The sequence below is a fragment of the Nannospalax galili genome, unplaced genomic scaffold (assembly GCF_000622305.1).
Source record: "Nannospalax galili isolate Female #2095 unplaced genomic scaffold, S.galili_v1.0 scaffold371, whole genome shotgun sequence".
NCBI classification, from domain to species: Eukaryota; Metazoa; Chordata; class Mammalia; order Rodentia; family Spalacidae; genus Nannospalax; species Nannospalax galili.
Window position 1 is genome coordinate 1,436,557 of NW_008331606.1, and position 17,128 is coordinate 1,453,684.

The following is a 17,128-nucleotide window of genomic DNA, read 5'->3' on the forward strand; positions in this document are numbered from 1 at the left end:
AAAGCAATAAGACAAGAGAAGGATATTAAAGGAGTAATAATTGGAAAAGAAGAGATCAAATTGTCCCTTTTCGTAGATGATATATTATATTTAAGAGGTGCCAAAAATTCCACCAGAAAACTCCTAGAAATTATTAACATGTTCAGTAAGGTGGCAGGTTACACAATTAATCTACAAAAGTCTCTACCCTTTCCATATACCAATAACAAGCAATCAAGAGAAAGAGTACATGCAAACACTCCCTTTCACAATAGCTGCAAAAAAAATATCTCGGAATAAACTTGACCAAAGACACTAAAGACCTCTACAATGAAAATTTTTAAATCTTTAGAGATTGAGGAAGACATCAGAAGATGGAAGGACCTTCCTTGCTCATGGATTAGAAGAATTAATTTAATATTGTGAAAATGACCATCCTACCAAAAGCCATTTATAGATTCAATGCTAATCAAAATCCCCATGACATTCTTCATAGAACTGGGAAAAAAATCCTAAGATTCATATGGAAGCACAAAAGACCTCAGATAGTCAAAGCAACCTTGAGCACTAAGAGCAATGCTGGGGGGGATTACTATACCAGATTTTAAATTGTATTACAGAGCTGTAGTCATAAAACAACATGGCACTGGCATAAAAATAGACTCAGATCAATGGAACAAAACTGAAGACCCAAATATGAGTAAATATGATTTCAGCCACCTGATATTTGACAAAGGGGCCAAGAACATTCACTGGAGGAAAGACAGCATGTTCAGCAAATGGTGCTGGCAAAACTGGATCTTTGACTTATCTTCACATAGATGGAACTGGTAAAAGAAAGTAGCCTCCCAAGCTCATGTGACCCCTGAGGAACAGATCCTCAAATGGCCTTAAGAATAAAAATAAATTGGTTTATCTGGGCCAACTGTATGTATAACCAAAGATTAAAAGGATTAATATAATTCTTTAGAGTCCATGTGTATAGCTAAAGGCTACAAAACAAGAAATAATGCCAGACAGGAGATCCCTTCCTTTGAGTTGCTGGCCAGGGTGGCCCAAGAGACTCCCAGACAGTAACCCAGCATAGAACTGGGAAAATGAATAGCAGACCCCAATCTCATCTAAAGGAATATTGACAAGTGATTGCTGCTAGATGAGGATAGAGCTGATCTTCCTAAAACAAGGAACTGTAGATAGGCTGATTAGGTTCCGTGGATGGAGAAGCACTGGGGAATGGCTGGGGGCACTGACAACACAGTGAACAGTAACAGGGATGACAGAGTATATGGGCTCCAGTTTGGGGGGGGGGCTATGGGAGGGTGCCATTTGGGAAGTGGGTATATAGATGAATAAGATTGTTTGGGATGTTCTGTATGAAATAAACACACAAAAAATAAACAAATTAAAGAAATGAGTTATATTTGAGGAAGAAGCATAAAACTTTGCTTCATGTTAATGAGTAGAGGTGAAACACATTACCATTGAAATCTACCTGATGACTTTATATCCATACTCATGTGCCAAGGATCTGAATGTAACCGACTATAACTAGTAATAATCAGATACATAGAGATTAGAGGCGCATGTACAAACATCTAAGTGTTACTAGCATTAAAAATGAGTTTTTCTGAAGGAAACAGTATATTTTAAAATGAAAGGGAGATCTTTTTTAAAGGCTAAAACCTCATTTAATTCTATGTCTCATAGGGTTTATACTGAGTTCAATATGGTATAACTGTATTATTTCAACTGTGAACCTAAAAATTTACAGACACTTTTGAAAGAGATGCATCTTTGCTCTGGAAATTGTTATTGAATATGTTAATAAAAAAAGGGAGGGAGGGAGGGAGGGAGGGAGGAAGGAAGGAAGGAAGGAAGGAAGGAAGGAAGGAAGGAAGGAAGGGACAAAGTACACAAAGTTGTCAGAAAAATGTGATGGGGAGATATGGGAGGTGTTGGAGGGGGGAGAGTGGGCATGGATTTGAGCAAAATACCTTATATGCATATATGAAATTCTGAATAGTTTTTTTAAAAGTTAAACAAAGACAAAAGAAATTACAGGGAAGGAGTACAGTCTGAGTGGTTAAAAGGAAAAAAAATCTTAAAATTCAATAGCACAATAATAATAACAAATAACAAGAATGTCATCACCTTTGCCCCAAATGATTTAAAAATAAACACAGATGCCAGGAAAATTAGAAAGGGGCTTATGCATAAGAGGTGATAAAATTATTTTCAGAGGAAAACTACTGTATAGTTAAATCTCAGTAATGCTATTTATGCTACATTTAAAACCTAAAGTCATGACTGATTAGATTAACATCTGACCATTCATGAGAAAATTTAAAATTCTTGATTATGTTCCGTTAGGAATTACTGTTCCACCTTTTCTCCAGATGTTATTTCCTCTTCTGATAGGAAATGGTATGGAAAATGTTGGTATTCTGTTTTTTTTTTTATATATATTTCTATACATTTAGTTATTTCCAGAGTTTATTCTTTTTTATATATTTATCTGAGACAGGGTCTCTCTATAGCATCAGATGGCCTAGAACTTGCCATGTAGACCAGGCAAGCCCTTGATCTCACAAATATCCACCTGCCTCTCTCTCCCATGTACTGAGATTAAAGGTATTCACTACCATGCCCTGCCTCATTTTTATGTTTATCTTGATGCCTATTATCTTTCATCAGTTCTCATTATGTAAATTTTAATTTTCTAATAAAATTTTGGAAAATAAAGGCACAGGAACTGACAATTGTGGTATATAGATAGTACTGAATATCTTTTGGCCTTAAGAAAGGAGAGGGCAGGAGAGGTGGCTCAGCAGTTAAAAAGCACTAGCTGCTCCTGTAGAGAACCCAGGCTACATGGTGGCTTACAACTGTCCTTCACTTCAGTTCCAGGGGATCCAATGCCCTCTTCTGCCCTCTGTGGGCATTGCACACGTGGTGCACTTACATACATGCATTCAAAACACATTTACACATAAAATAAAAATATGGGACTGGAGGGATGGCTTGGCAGTTAAGAGCACTTGCTACTCTAGCAGAGGATCCAGGTTTGATTCCCAGCACCCACATGGCAGCTAATAACTGCCTGTAATTCCAGTTCCAGGGGATCCAATGCCCTCTTCTGACCTCTGTGGGCATTCCATGACATGAGAGCACTTACATATATGCAGGCAATACACTCATACACATAAAAGTAATAAATATATAAAATAAAAATATTTATAGGAGGAAATTCTACCTTTTGCAACAACATGGATAGACTCAGAAGATATTACATTAAAAAAAATGGCCAGGCATGGCGGTACATGCCTTTAATCCCAGCACTTGGGAGGCAGAGGCAGGCGGATCTCTGTGAGTTCAAGTCCAGCCTGGTCTACATATTGAGTTCCAGGCCAGCTGCGGCTACAGGGAGACCCTGTCTCAAAGAGACCAAAAAAAATTTCATATAGAAAGAAATAGCAACACATGCAAAAATAAGAAATATACAAGTAACAAAGTGCTTTAGAAATATTGAAAACAAAAGAGTAAAATAAGAATATAACAAGTAGATACAAGAAAGCAAGGATCGATTAAGAGGGCTGGGGAGATGTTTCAGTGGTTAAAGCATTTGTTGCACAAAGGTGAGGACTTGAATTCAAATACACATAATTCACACAAGGCTAGACATGAGAGCACAAGTTTATGTGACCCTAGAACTCCTATAGTAAGATAGGAGGCAGAGACAGGAGAATCTGGCATAGGCTGCAGGAAACAACAAAGTGACCCTGTCTCAACCAAGTTGGAAAGCTGTACTCTGACCTTCACTTGTGCCGCGGTAAACACACATTTATAGACACACACAGACACACACACACAAATATGCATCATACACCTTCATATACACACAAAAGATACTAAGGATGGAATTTAGGCTAAAAAGCATTGAGCAATAAGGCAAAATGCCAGTGAAGTTAAGAGAGATATACATCTATATTCTAAAGAAAATGCAAAGTAGAATAGGAAAATATTAAAGCAAATACTGGTAGTATGAAATTGGATTCACCTTTCTCACATGCTCAGGGAAGTCAATATACCAATAGATCCGATATCAATTTTGCTCGCAGAATAGAGATTTGTATCTGGAGTTTTGGTCATTCATTCTCACTTCTCTAACTTTTCTCCAAAATGTGGAATTTCAATAAAAATCAGACATAACAATACTATGCTATCTTTTAACATATTTTAAGTGGAACACCCTCTAAATGCTGTTCTTCATTATTAGTTTCAAATTTACCTAAAACCTAATTCCAAGAGCTTCATATGCCAATATAAAGCTAGCATAGAAGTCTCCATTAGGAATTTCTGAGTACTGAAAATTAAAAACTAAGATTTTCATTGAGAAATATGAAATATGTTGTCACAGAAAAATTAAGTTATATGAAAATTAAGTAATAAAATGCCTGTTTTCTAGAAGTATGAATGGCATGATTTAATCAAAAAAATATTCTCATTAATTTATAAACATGTAAAATTGAAATGCAACATGTACAAACTGGAGTGTGTATATGAACATAAGCTTTATAATATGTGATTGGGAAGAAGTTAAATCTTGTAAGAGAGAATCATTGTGAAAATCTTTTACTTATATAAAAATGCCAATACAAGAAAAGTTATTAATTATATGGACAAATCAATATTTACTATCATCCTTAATATTTTTAGATATGCATAAACATTTTAAAAAATCAAATTTTGAAACACTTTTTACCTTCATGTGGTATTTCAAAGGATCCAAAAAACTGAACTTAACATTGCACTTTGGACAAGATCTTAGTGAAGATGCTCCAGTTTCAGACTGAACTGATGAGGTACTGAAATCTAAAATAAGTCAAGAACTTTTATGAGTAAAATCACTCTTTTAAAAACTTAGCTTTCAAAATCCATCACAATTTATAACTCATACATTTTATTTTCATATGCTAGATTCATACTTACCTGCTGATACTACAGGCTGGGAAGATGCCTCTGAAGGAGGCTTACTTAAAGATGATGAAGAGGAAGGACTTGTTTCAGAAACACTTTCACTGGTCTTTGGCTTTTTTGGATTAATAATACTCTTTACATTAGATATGGAAGAATGTTTTAGTCCTAATGAGGTCTGATCCATACCTACAAGATTTAAACAGCAGGAAAAGATATTTATAAATGCTTTAGCACAGACTATTACTTATATATAACCAAGAAGTAGAAACTGTACAAGCAGCTTCTGTGGATTATATATATTTCAGAGTCATAAAACATACTTCATACACGAAATATTAAAGATCCTTTCAAATAAAGCTACCCACCCAAGAAGTCAGGCCAAAAAGGAACAAAACCCAAATAGTAGTATCAACAGTTTTTAAAAAATTAAATTTAATCTCAGCTAAGTTCTTACAAATGAATTTATCTTCTGGGGACTAAATGCATTTGAGCTTAAAAATATTTATTCTAAAATTCAGAGAAATTCTTTAAAGGTGTTTTAGCAATCTTGAGCTATCTAGTGGAAAATTAAAGTTGTCTCTTCTCTCAACAAATAACCTGACAAGGGGCTGGAGATACAGCTCAGCAGTTAAGAGCACTGACTGCTCTTGCAGAGGACCTTGGTTCAATTCCCAGCACCACCATGGCAGCTAACAATTGTCCATAACTCTAGTTCCAGGAGATCCAACACCATCTTCTGACCTCCTCAGGCATTTGCATGGCAAGGGTGCACTTACACACATGCAGATAATACACTTATACACAAAAAATAATAAATGAAAAAGTTTTTTTTTTGTCTTTTTGAGACAGGGTCTCCCTGTAGCTCCAGGTGCCTGGAACTCACTCTGTAGACCAGGCTGGCCTTGAACTCAGAGGAGCTGCCTGCCTCTGCCTCCCAAGTGCTGGGATTAAAGGTTTGTGCCACCACGCCTGGCCATGAAAAAGTATTTTAAAAACTTCATTTAAAAACAAATAACCTGACAAATGGTTTAATTATTCCCTGTATATTAAGTAGAAACAAAAATACTTCACTCATTCATAAAAAGATCTAGAGTTATTGCAATGGCTTTCAAGCTATGTTTTCTTGACTCTAATAAATATAATGGGCATTTTACAGTGACTTTCCTTTTATTTTTTTATTTGACTTTTGCAGTTTGAACAGGGATTTCCTTCTAAGAAATAGTTGGATTTGAAAACTATCATCTTAACATCCAAAAGATTATGTAATTAATGGTATCTGCATGATTTAGGTTATAAACCAGATACAGAGAAGACAGGTTTTTAAAAATAACCCCAAATCAATTGTACTTTATGACATAAAATTTTTTTTCTATCATTAGAGAATATGATTACTGAATGTTACACTGCCAGCACTTGAGACTGACTTTTGTGTAGTTACTTTAACATTCTTTTGAGATGCTCATTATTACTTGAACAATCAACAAATATTGGTGTTCTGGACACGGTAATATGTTAGTAACAAATAGACTTTTAATATATAATTTTAAAAAGTTTTATTTTTATTATTTTTACTTATGTATATGTGTGTGTTTATCTGTCTGTACCACTATGTGCATGCCTGCAGAGGCAAAAACAAGGCATCAGACACCTGGGACTAGAGTTGCAAAAACAAGGCATCAGACACCTGGGACTAGAGTTGCAGGTTGTTGTAGGCTGCTCCACATGGGAGTTCAGAACCAAACTCAGGTCCTCTGGAAAAGTAAGCCCCCTAATATAGAATTCTTAAAGGATGAAGATATATGTTAAAGAAAATCACTCTGAGATAACTAGTGTAGACTGAAAGCATCTTGCTTCAACTTATTTCTACTGCTTTCAGTCTATACTAGTCCCTACATTTAACTGTTTTTATCTAAGTCAATAAAAATCTGCAGACAGCCCTGGTTAAACCCAGTGGGTCATAAAGCAGAAACAACAACAAAAAGGCATGAAACTGTGGCGGGGACTTGGTAGGAGGAAGCAGCAGTTGGCAGAGGTGTGTACTGGATAGTTTCAGTTATCAACTTGGCACACCTGGGAAGAGGGCACCTCAATTATGGTATTATCTCCATCAGACTGGCCTGTGGTCATGTCTATGAGGTATTTTCTTTTTGTTTTTGCTTGGGTTTTTTTTTCTGTCTTTTTGAGAAAGGGTCTCCCTGTAGCCCCAGCTGTCCTGGAACTCACTATGTAGACCAGGCTGGCCTTGAACTCACAGAGATCCACCTGCCTCTGCCTCCCAAGTGCTGGGATTAAAGGCATGCGCCACCACGCCCGGCGTTTTTTGAGACAAGGTCTCCCTGTAGCCACAGCTGGCTTGGAAATCGCTATATAGACCAGGCTATCAGGCTGGCCTCACTAGCAAAGATTCTCCTGCCTCTGCCTACAGGGTCGGTGGAATTAAAGGCATGCACCCTCACACCCAGCTTGGTTTTGTTTTCATTTTGTTTTCTGAGACAGGGTCTCCCTATAGCCCCAGCTGATCTGAAATTCACTATGCAGACCAGGCTGTCCTGTAACTCAGAGAAATTCATCTACCTGACTCTTGAGTAAAAACATGTACCAACACCCCCAGCTGTGAGGAACTTTGTGATTGTTGGGATGTGGGAAGACCTAGCCTACTGTGTATGGTGCCATTCCTAAACAGGTGGTCCTGGGTTGTACCTAGGAAGCAGGATGAGGGGCTGGTGAGATGGCAACTACTGGCTGCTCTTGCAGAGGACCCTGGTTGGGTTTCCATAACCTACATGGAGACTAACAACTATCCATAACCCTAGTTCCAGGGGATCTGGTGCACTCTTCTGACTTCTGCAGGCATTGCGCAAGACGGGTGCACTTATATACTTGCAGGCAATACACTCATACACAGAAAACAAAAATAATGAAATTTTTTTCTTGGTCTTTTGAGACAGGGTCTCCTACAGCCCTAGCTAACTTGGAACTTGCTATGTAGACCAGGCTGGCCTTTAACTCACAGAGATCTGCCCACCTCTGCCCTGGAGTGCTGGGATTAAAGGTGTGTACCACCACGCCCAGCCCTTAAAATTTTTTTTTTTTTAAAAAGAAAGCAGGCTGAGAATAGGCCAGAGCAGGACAGTAACAACATTGTTCCACAGTCTGTCCTTCAGTTCCTGCCTTGGCTTCTCTTGGTAATGGACTAAAAGCTGTTAAGCCAAAATACACCCTCCCTTTCCAATTTGCTTTGGTCATGGTGTTTATCACAGCAACAGAGAAACCAAACTAATTCAGGGTGGAAGGAGAATAAGAGGGTAGGGGGATGAATGTGGCCAGAATACATTATGTAAATGTATGAAATTATGTAAGAATAAATTAAAAATGAATCTTATTTTCATAAAAGTCCTATTTCCCTTCTTCTAATTGAAGCGCAAGTCTAATCTATAGGCACCTTGATTATCCTGGACAAGAGAATCCATTAATCATGCTTCCAAACATGACATTCATAATCATTACTGTAATAAATGTTCAGTAAGTCATTTAAAGTTTATAAAGCAGCTTCTACTTTTTTATTTTTGTATCAAGAAAATCCTAGAAACCCTTATCTCTAAATGGCTCATTCTGAGTCCAGAGAATAAATGCATTACTGAGAGAAAAATAAAATTTTCTGTTTTAATAATGTGAGAAAACTGAAATGTCAAGAGATTAGGTGACTTGATAAAGATATAAAAACTTTTAGAATAGAGACTTAGACCATTATCTTTTATTATTTGTATGTGTATAAGTGTATTTCCTGCATGTATGTGAGTGCACCATGTCATGCGATGCCACAGAGGGAGGGCAGAAGAGCACATCAGATTCTCCTGGAACTGGAGTTAAGGAGGGTTCCTAGCTTCCATGTGGGTGCTGGGAATCGAACCTGGGACCTCTGAAAGAGCAGTAAGTGCTCTTAACTGCTGAGCCATCTCTCTAGCCCCTTAAACCATTATCTTTTAAGCCAACTTTAATAGTGTTTACTATTTAGGACAAAACTCTACTAATTGCAGTAAGATTTTTTTTGTGTGTGAGACAGGGTCTCATGTAGCTAAGACTAGCTTTCAAACTCCTGGTTCTTCTGCCTACACTTCCCAAGTATAACGATTTCAGGCAAGTGCCACCACACCCAGGGAAATGTTGTAAAGGTGAGTATGAGTCTTTAACCTCTACCAGCTTCACAAATTGACTAATCTATGAATAAGATCTTTTTTAAAATCAAATTTAAGAAACTATTTTTAAAAATATTTTATTATTTTATGTGTACGAGTGTACTGCCTAAATGTGTGTAAGTGCACCCATGTTGTGCAATGTCTGCAGAGGTCAGAAGATGGCATCAGATTCACTGGAACTGGAGTTATAAACAAACAGCCACAGTGTAGGTGCTGGGAATCGAATCCAGGTCCTCTGCATCTCTCCTGCCCTTAAGACAACTATTTTATCTCCCGTATCCATTTTTATTCTTGGCTATTTTTCTAAGTAGGCATACTGACAGGTTAATTTCAAATGAAATATTACCAAAATGGGAAAATATTTTGGGCACTCATATTACTTTAAAATTTTTCCTTTGATTTGAAGAATGCAATATACTACTTCATAGGAAATAAATCAGAGTATTTAAAAATCAGAGTATTTAAAACAGTATTTAGTGAAATACATCAAATTAGTCAATAAACAGTAATTTCTTCCATTAGAGGGATTTTTTAAAAATCTAGATAAAAATTCCTCCACTGGCATACTAATTTATTTTAGGCTGATGAAGAATTTGTCATGGTAGAAAAAAACTGGAATTCTACTTCAACTGGACCATCTGTCTGTTCCTTCAGTGGATATATACTTGATATTTATATGTACTTGGTATTTATCTTGTATAAATCATTATCTCTTTAGCCCTGCCATTTTATGCCACTCTATTATCACATTTAGCTATCATATCTATATTGTTTATTACACAGAAAAGCTACAAAGAAATCAACTACAGACATAAACTTTTCTCATATTAACGGCCTCAAAATAATATATTTATAGAGTATTTATATCAGGTGACTTCTCTGACTCACAGAAATTATATTTCTTAGCCCACGGGTAGCTCTAAATGAGAAGTTCAAATAACTCATTAGCCGACTTAATAGGAAAAAAAATTCTATTATTAAATATAAAATCCCCCATGAAGTATTTAAGAATGATAAGCTCTATTGCTGGGTGTTGGCACTCGCCTTTGATCCCAGTACTCAAGAGGCACACATAGGCGGATCTCTGTGAACTCAAGAGCAGCCTGATCTACATAGTGAGTTCCAGGCCAGCTGGGGCTACAGGGAGACCCTCTCTCAAAAACACTAAATAAATATGATTAGCTCTATTCCATTTTTTAAGTTTTATTTATTATTTTTATGTGTATGCGTGTATTGCCTGCATGTAGGTAAGTGCACCCATATCGTGCAATGCCTGCGGAGGTCAGAAGTGGCTGTTGGATCCCCTGGGACTGGAGTTATGGACAGTTGTGAGCTGTCATGTGAGTGCTGGGATTCAAACCCATGTCTTCTGTAAGAACAACCAGTGTTCTTAACCGCTGGGCCATCTCTCTAGCCCCCTCTACTCCATTATATATGTAAAAAAAATAATAACAGGACAGTTTTGACTGAAAACCAGAAATTCCTTTTTTTCTTTGTTAATGTGTATAGATATGTATTTGGGCCCAGGTCAGAGGACTTTTCACAGGAGTCATTTCTCTCCTCTCCTTCCACCATGTAGGTTCTAGCCACTCAAGTCATTAAGCTTGGTGGCAATTGACCTTTACCTGTTGAGCCATCTTGCCACTCCATCTCCCTTTCCCTCTCCCTCTCTCTCTCCCTCTCTTGTGTGTAGTTCTGTGAGGATGAAAGTGCCATCCATCCATCATCCATCCATCCATCCATCCATCCATCCATCCATCCATCCATCCATCCATCTTGTATGTAGTTCTGTGAGGATGAAGGTGTCATGGCACCCATTTGAGTTCAGAGGACATATTTCAGGAGTCAGTTGTCTACTTCCGCCATATGGGTTCTGGGCATTGAATTCAGGACTTCAGGCTTGGATTGGAACAGGTACCTTTACCAGCTGAGCCACCTTGCCAGACCCAAAGGAGAAATTCTGTATGTACATTAATCAGGTTTCTTTTTATAGTTTTTATGAGAAAGTGCTGAACCAAACCTTCTGTAATATTTTTCAGGAACCCTGAGGACGGTGCATCCTTGGTTGAGTCCAACAGTAAGCCAGAAAAAGCACCTGAATGAACTTGCGATGAAGTCTTTGAAAAATCCTGTAAAATGTTAAAGTGGTTTTGCTTGTAAATTTTTATGAGCATAAATTCAACTGTATGCCAGTACTGTAAAGATAACCTTAATGAATCAATTACTGACAAGTTAAAAACACAAATGTTATTACTACTCTGCTAAAATGTACACATATTGGGTGAGAAACATTGCCATTCTGTGTTGTTATAGTTTTCTAGAAAACTAACATTACTTTTAAATAAAATGCAAAAAAATTTTAAACAGTGATAATATGAGCAAGGCGGAGGATCTGGGAGGGAATATGATAAAAATACATTATATAAAGTTCTCAAAGAATTAATTTGTTTTTTAGCATTTTCTTCAGACAAGGTCTCACTCACTATGAAGCACTGGCTGGCCTGGAACTAACTACGACGAATAGGCTGGTCTTAACTCACAGAGATTCATTTGCCTCTGCCTCCCAAGTGCTAGAATTAAAGGGATATACTACCACATTAGACCTCAAAAAATGATTTTTTAAAAAGATGTTAAAATGAATATTTTTAAAATAAAAAAAATCAACGAATTATAAAAACAAATGTAAAAACAATAAAATCACAAAATAATTTAAAATACAATAAAAGAATATATATATACGTATATATTGGGGGGGGTGGTCTTTTTGAGACAGGGCCTCCCTGTAGCCCCAGCTGGCCTGGAACTGTGTAGACCAGGCCGGGCTTGAACTCACAGAGATCCACCTGCCTCTGCCTCCAAGTGCTGAAATATCTATGTTGGGCATGGTGGTGCATGTCTTTAATCCCAGTCCTTGGGAGGCAAAGGTAGGAGATCTCTATGAGATCAAGGCCAGTTTGGTCCACACAGTGAGTCTGGGACTAGGGAGACTCTGACAAAAATAAAATAAAACAGAAAAGATCTGTGAGATCAAGGTTAGCCTGGTCTACATTAGAGAACTACGGGTAGCTGATAACTACTGTTGTGAGAGAGAGTTGATCTTCTTTAAGAGTGACGCTAGATAGGCTGAACACGTTGCAGTGAATAAACTCACACCAAAGGACATCTGGGGACACAGACTTGTCTCATTACACCTTAACATGTATGAAAGAACACATGAAATCCAGTGGACAGGCCAGCGGGGGTGCAGCTAGGGGAGGAGGTCTAAATATGATTAAGATGCATTGTATGAAATGCACAAAAATTCAATAAAATATGTATTTAAAAAGAAAAATAATTAAAAGAATGGTGAATAACTGGGAGAGAAGTAGGGAGGGAGGGAAGAATGTAGGGAAGGAAGAGAGGAAGGATTTGTATAAATTAACATAGTCCAAAAGAATTTTCTATATTGATGGACATTCTCTATATCGGTGATGTTAAATATGGGAGATTCAAGTGATCATTAAACACCTGAACTAAGCATAGTGAAACTTAAGAACTGAATTTATGCCAGGCGTGGTGGCACACGCCTTTAATTCCAGCACTCGGGAGGCAGAGGCAGGTGGATCTCTGTGAGTTCAAGACCAGCCTGGTCTACATAGTGAGTTCCAGGACAGCTGGGGCTACAGGGAGACCCTGTCTCAAAAGGACCGAAAAAAAAAAAAGAACTGAATTTATAATTTTACTTAATTTTTGATTTTTAATTTTACTTAATTTTAAATAATTTTTAAATAATTAAAAAATAGAAGATTAAATTCTTTTGCTCTTTTTGAGACATGGTATTCCTGTGGTCCTAGTTGGCCTGGGACTCACTATGGAGACCAGGTTGACCTCTGCCTGGTCCTAAAGGTCATAGCACCACCACACCCAGTGATGAATCAATAATAATTTTTTTAATTTTTTATTTTTATTTTATGTGTATGAGTGTATTGCCTGCCATGTATGTGAGCGTACCCATGTCGTGCAATGCCGCAGAGATCAGAAGAAGGCATCGGATTCCCCTGGAACTGGAGTTAAGGATGGTTTGTAGCCACCATTGGGTGCTGAGAATCTAATCCGGGTCCTCTACAAGAGCAGTCAGTGCTCTTTACTGCTGAACCAACTCTCTAGCCCTGAATCAATATTTTTTTAAAGCGAAGATCTGTGAAATCAAGACCAGCCTGCTCTACATAGAGAGTTCCAGACCAACTGTGGCTATGGGGAGACCCTAACTCAAAAAACAAAAGCAAAAATAAAACAAACAAAAAACCCAAAATAAATAAAGTTACAAAGGCAGATATGAAAATTACCCCAACCATTCAATCCATTCTTAGAACGTGAGACAATAAGAAGCAACTTTATTCATTTAAACAAATTATAAACAGCATTATGCCTTGACATACACTAAAGCAATAATGGCTATAAGTTTATTGTTCCTTCTTCAAGGTGACAACTCTGGCCAATTCCATGATTTTAGAGGACATACTATTCAACAATAACTTATTTAATTCTCCAGTTGGAAATTTCTTACATATTATAAAATGGTTGAGAAAGTTATCAAATACAATGCTAAGATAGAAGAGTGGATAAACTGGGACTCATTTTATTTAAATACGTTACTCTGAAAAAGTTATTTCTAAGCTTCAAGCTATTTATATTTCCAACCAAAGCAGTCACCAATATTTGCGTATTTAAAGTATATTTGCTTTATTCACACTAAAATATAACAAATATCTGTGAAAAGACCTTAGTTTATCATCTTCTATCTTATAAATAGATAAACTAAGTCTTAGTATGATTAATGCTCTAAGTAACACCAAGCTTGGTTCTGATGACATAGCTAGATTAGATTTACCTAAAACAAGGTCTGTTTCTAACCAAGTTGTATCATGCTGACTTTAAAAGAGATGATGATAATAATTTCCCTCTTTGCCCCAAAATAGTTGTTTGAAGAAAGAGAATTGTTTAAAATTTTTAGAGGTAATTCTTTATACAAGATTTTCAATTCATTCAAGAGTGTGGACCTTGGGCTGGAGACACGGCTTGTTGGTTAAGAGCACTGGTTGCTCTTGTGGAAAGGCCCGGGTTTAGTTCCTGGCACCCACATGGTACCTAACAAGCACCCATAATTCCAGTTCAAGGGATCCAATGCCCTCTTCTGGCTGATGTGTGTATTGCATGTACATGGTACACTTAATGTACATGCAGGCAAAACACTCATACACACAAAATAAAAATTTATATATATTTGGTCTTTTTAGGACAGGGTCTCCCTGTAGCCCCAGCTGTCCTGGAACTTACTACGTAGACCAGGCTGGCCTGTCTCTGCCTCCCGAGTGCTGGGATTTAAGGTGTGTGCCACCACGCCCGGCTAAAAATATTTTTTAAGAAAGTGTATGTACCTGTCATCCTCAACCCTGACTTTACAATGTAATCATCTAGAGTCTCCTAAAATACCAACACGGTGGAAAAGGCAGGGCTATAGTTTTATGACAACAGTTTTTAATCTCATGAGTCCATGAAAGAGTCTTGTGGACCTAAAAGGTCTATACCACTATGACTCTATATACCATAGTTCTAAAGCAATGCTTCTATTTTTAAAGGTATACACTTAAATGTATGGACAGATGTGTATATAAACCTCTGGGTTATTCTGGTTTGAAATCCTGTATCTATCAGTCACTAGCTGGTGTTCAGTGAATCATTTAGGTTCTCTGAGCTTTAGCCTCTTCAAAGCAAAATGCTTCTCTTATATGGATGTCCTAATAAATAAGATTTACATACAGTATTTAGAACAGATTTGTACATATTAACAGATCTCCAAATATTAAACATTACTATTACATCTATTAAGTTTCTTTGTTACTGTTTTATTTGGGGGTTTGCTTTGGTTTGTGAGACAGGGTCACTACATAGCTCAGTCTATTCAGGAACTCAACCTGAGGCTGATGCTGGCCTGGAACTGATAATTCTACTGCCTTTGCCTCACAAGTGCTAGGATCATAGGGATGTGGTACCATGCCTGGCTTAAAAGACTATAAACTAAACAATGAAAGTATGTTTTGAGGGGCTGGAGAAACAGCTCAGGGGTTAAGAGAACTGGCTGCTCTCACAGAGGACCTAGGTTTGAGTCCCAGCACCCACATAGTGGCTAACCACTATTCCTAACTCCAGTCCCAGGGGATTCAATGCCCTTTTCTGACTTCTGAGGCACAGCACGACATGGACGCACTTACATAAATGCAGGTTATACACTCATACACATAAAATAAAATATAATAAAAAGAAAAAATGTGTTTTAGGAATAAAAGCAATGACTTTTTGGAATAATCTTCCCAATTAAGAACACCCAGCTCAGTTTACTCTTTTAAAAAGTTGATTTCCTGCCAGGCGTGGTGGTACACGCCTGTAGTCCCAGCACTTGGGAGGCAGAGGCAGGTGGATCTCTGTGAGTTCAAGGCCAGCCTGGTCTACATACCGAGTTCCAGGACAACTGGGGCTACAGGAGACCCTGCTTCAAAAGGACAAAACAAAACAAAACAAAACAAGTTGATTTCCTGAAAGTAGAGAGACGAATATGGGTAAGTGGGACTGGGATGGGCAGAGGGGTATTAGTCAGATTTTTGTACAAAAATAATCTAAGCAATCAACCATTGGATTTGAGGTTGGGTCTTTGTAGTATTGATTTGTAGATCTGAATATATCAGGAATAGCTGTATATCACACAATATATTGACTATATTGCTATATATAATCATTTGTGTCAGCTTAATGGTATTCTTTAATATAATGAAGTAACTATAGCTTATGAATAACTTACAAGCCAGGTATGGTGGCATATGCCTTTTAGTCCCAGCACTTGGGAGGCAGAGGCAGGCAAATTTCTGTGAGATTGAGGCCAGTCTGGTCTACATAGCAAATGTCAGGCTAGCTGGGGCTACAGGGAGACCCTGTTTCAAAAAGACCAAAAAAAGAAAAAGAAAAAAGAACAACTTACAATAGAAGGGATTTTATGATTGTTAGTTTTTGAGAGAGGTTCTCCTCATGGCCCCAGCTGGCCTGGAACTTGCTATGTAGACCAGGCTAGCCTTTAACTCATAGAAATCTGCTTGAACTACTGAGTTGATGGGATTAAGGGCATGGAACATCACAACTGGTTTAGAAAGGATTTTAAATATTGCTAACATAAAGAAATGATAAATAGTTGAGGTGATAGATATGGAAACTGATCTTGTTAGCTGCAATTATACACATATATTGAAATATCACATTGTATGCCATATGTAACATTATAATGTGTCAATTATACAATTTGTTTTTAATTAAAAATTAGTACAAACAAAAAGGCTGCCATTATGAAACAGTCAATAATGATTATATGTTTTTTTTTTTGGTCTTTTTGAGACAGAGTCTCCCTGTAGCCCCAGCTGGCCTGGAACGCACTATGTAGACCAGGCTGGACTTGAACTCACAGAGATCTGCCTGTCTCTGCTCCCCAGTGCTGGGATTAAAGGCATGTGCCACCATTCCCAGTGAATGATTATATCTTTTTACATGCATTTAGACTATACAGGCTAAAATACTATTCCCATCTAAGCATATTACCTTATTTATTACCATTTGGACAGTTTCTGCACTTATAACTGGAGTATTGTTTGAACTAATAATATAAAAAGAGACATTTTCTGATATTAATTATGATAAGTAGCTATAGTAGTTGTCAATTCTAACCTGATATATAATATTCAATGTGTTCCTATCCTATGAAGTTTTAGAAAAACTTACAGGTTTAGACACAGTCTGAACAATAGAAGAACTCTCTGAAGATCTGGATTCAGGATGAAATGTAGGAAAAGCAGCCACTGGATTTGATGCTGAAGTTTCATAGTGTTGAGTTCCAGACTTGAATAAACTAGGATTACCTGTATGTAAAAATCACAGTATATAAAATATATTCCTAC

General features: G+C 37.3%; 1 protein-coding gene across 3 annotated transcripts in view; it reads right to left on the reverse strand.

Annotated features, from left to right (window-relative positions):
• Positions 1 to 17,128, reverse strand: part of Znf280c (zinc finger protein 280C) — an 84,303-nt gene that overhangs the window by 44,366 nt on the left and 22,809 nt on the right. For all 3 annotated transcript variants that reach the window (XM_029560425.1, XM_029560423.1, XM_029560424.1), the window contains 4 exons: positions 16,953 to 17,089; positions 11,173 to 11,281; positions 4,969 to 5,142; positions 4,742 to 4,851 (listed from right to left, as the gene is read on the reverse strand). In XM_029560425.1, coding sequence (XP_029416285.1) covers positions 4,742 to 4,851; positions 4,969 to 5,142; positions 11,173 to 11,281; positions 16,953 to 17,089 — 530 coding nt within the window. The remainder of the gene's footprint in view (positions 1 to 4,741; positions 4,852 to 4,968; positions 5,143 to 11,172; positions 11,282 to 16,952; positions 17,090 to 17,128) is intronic.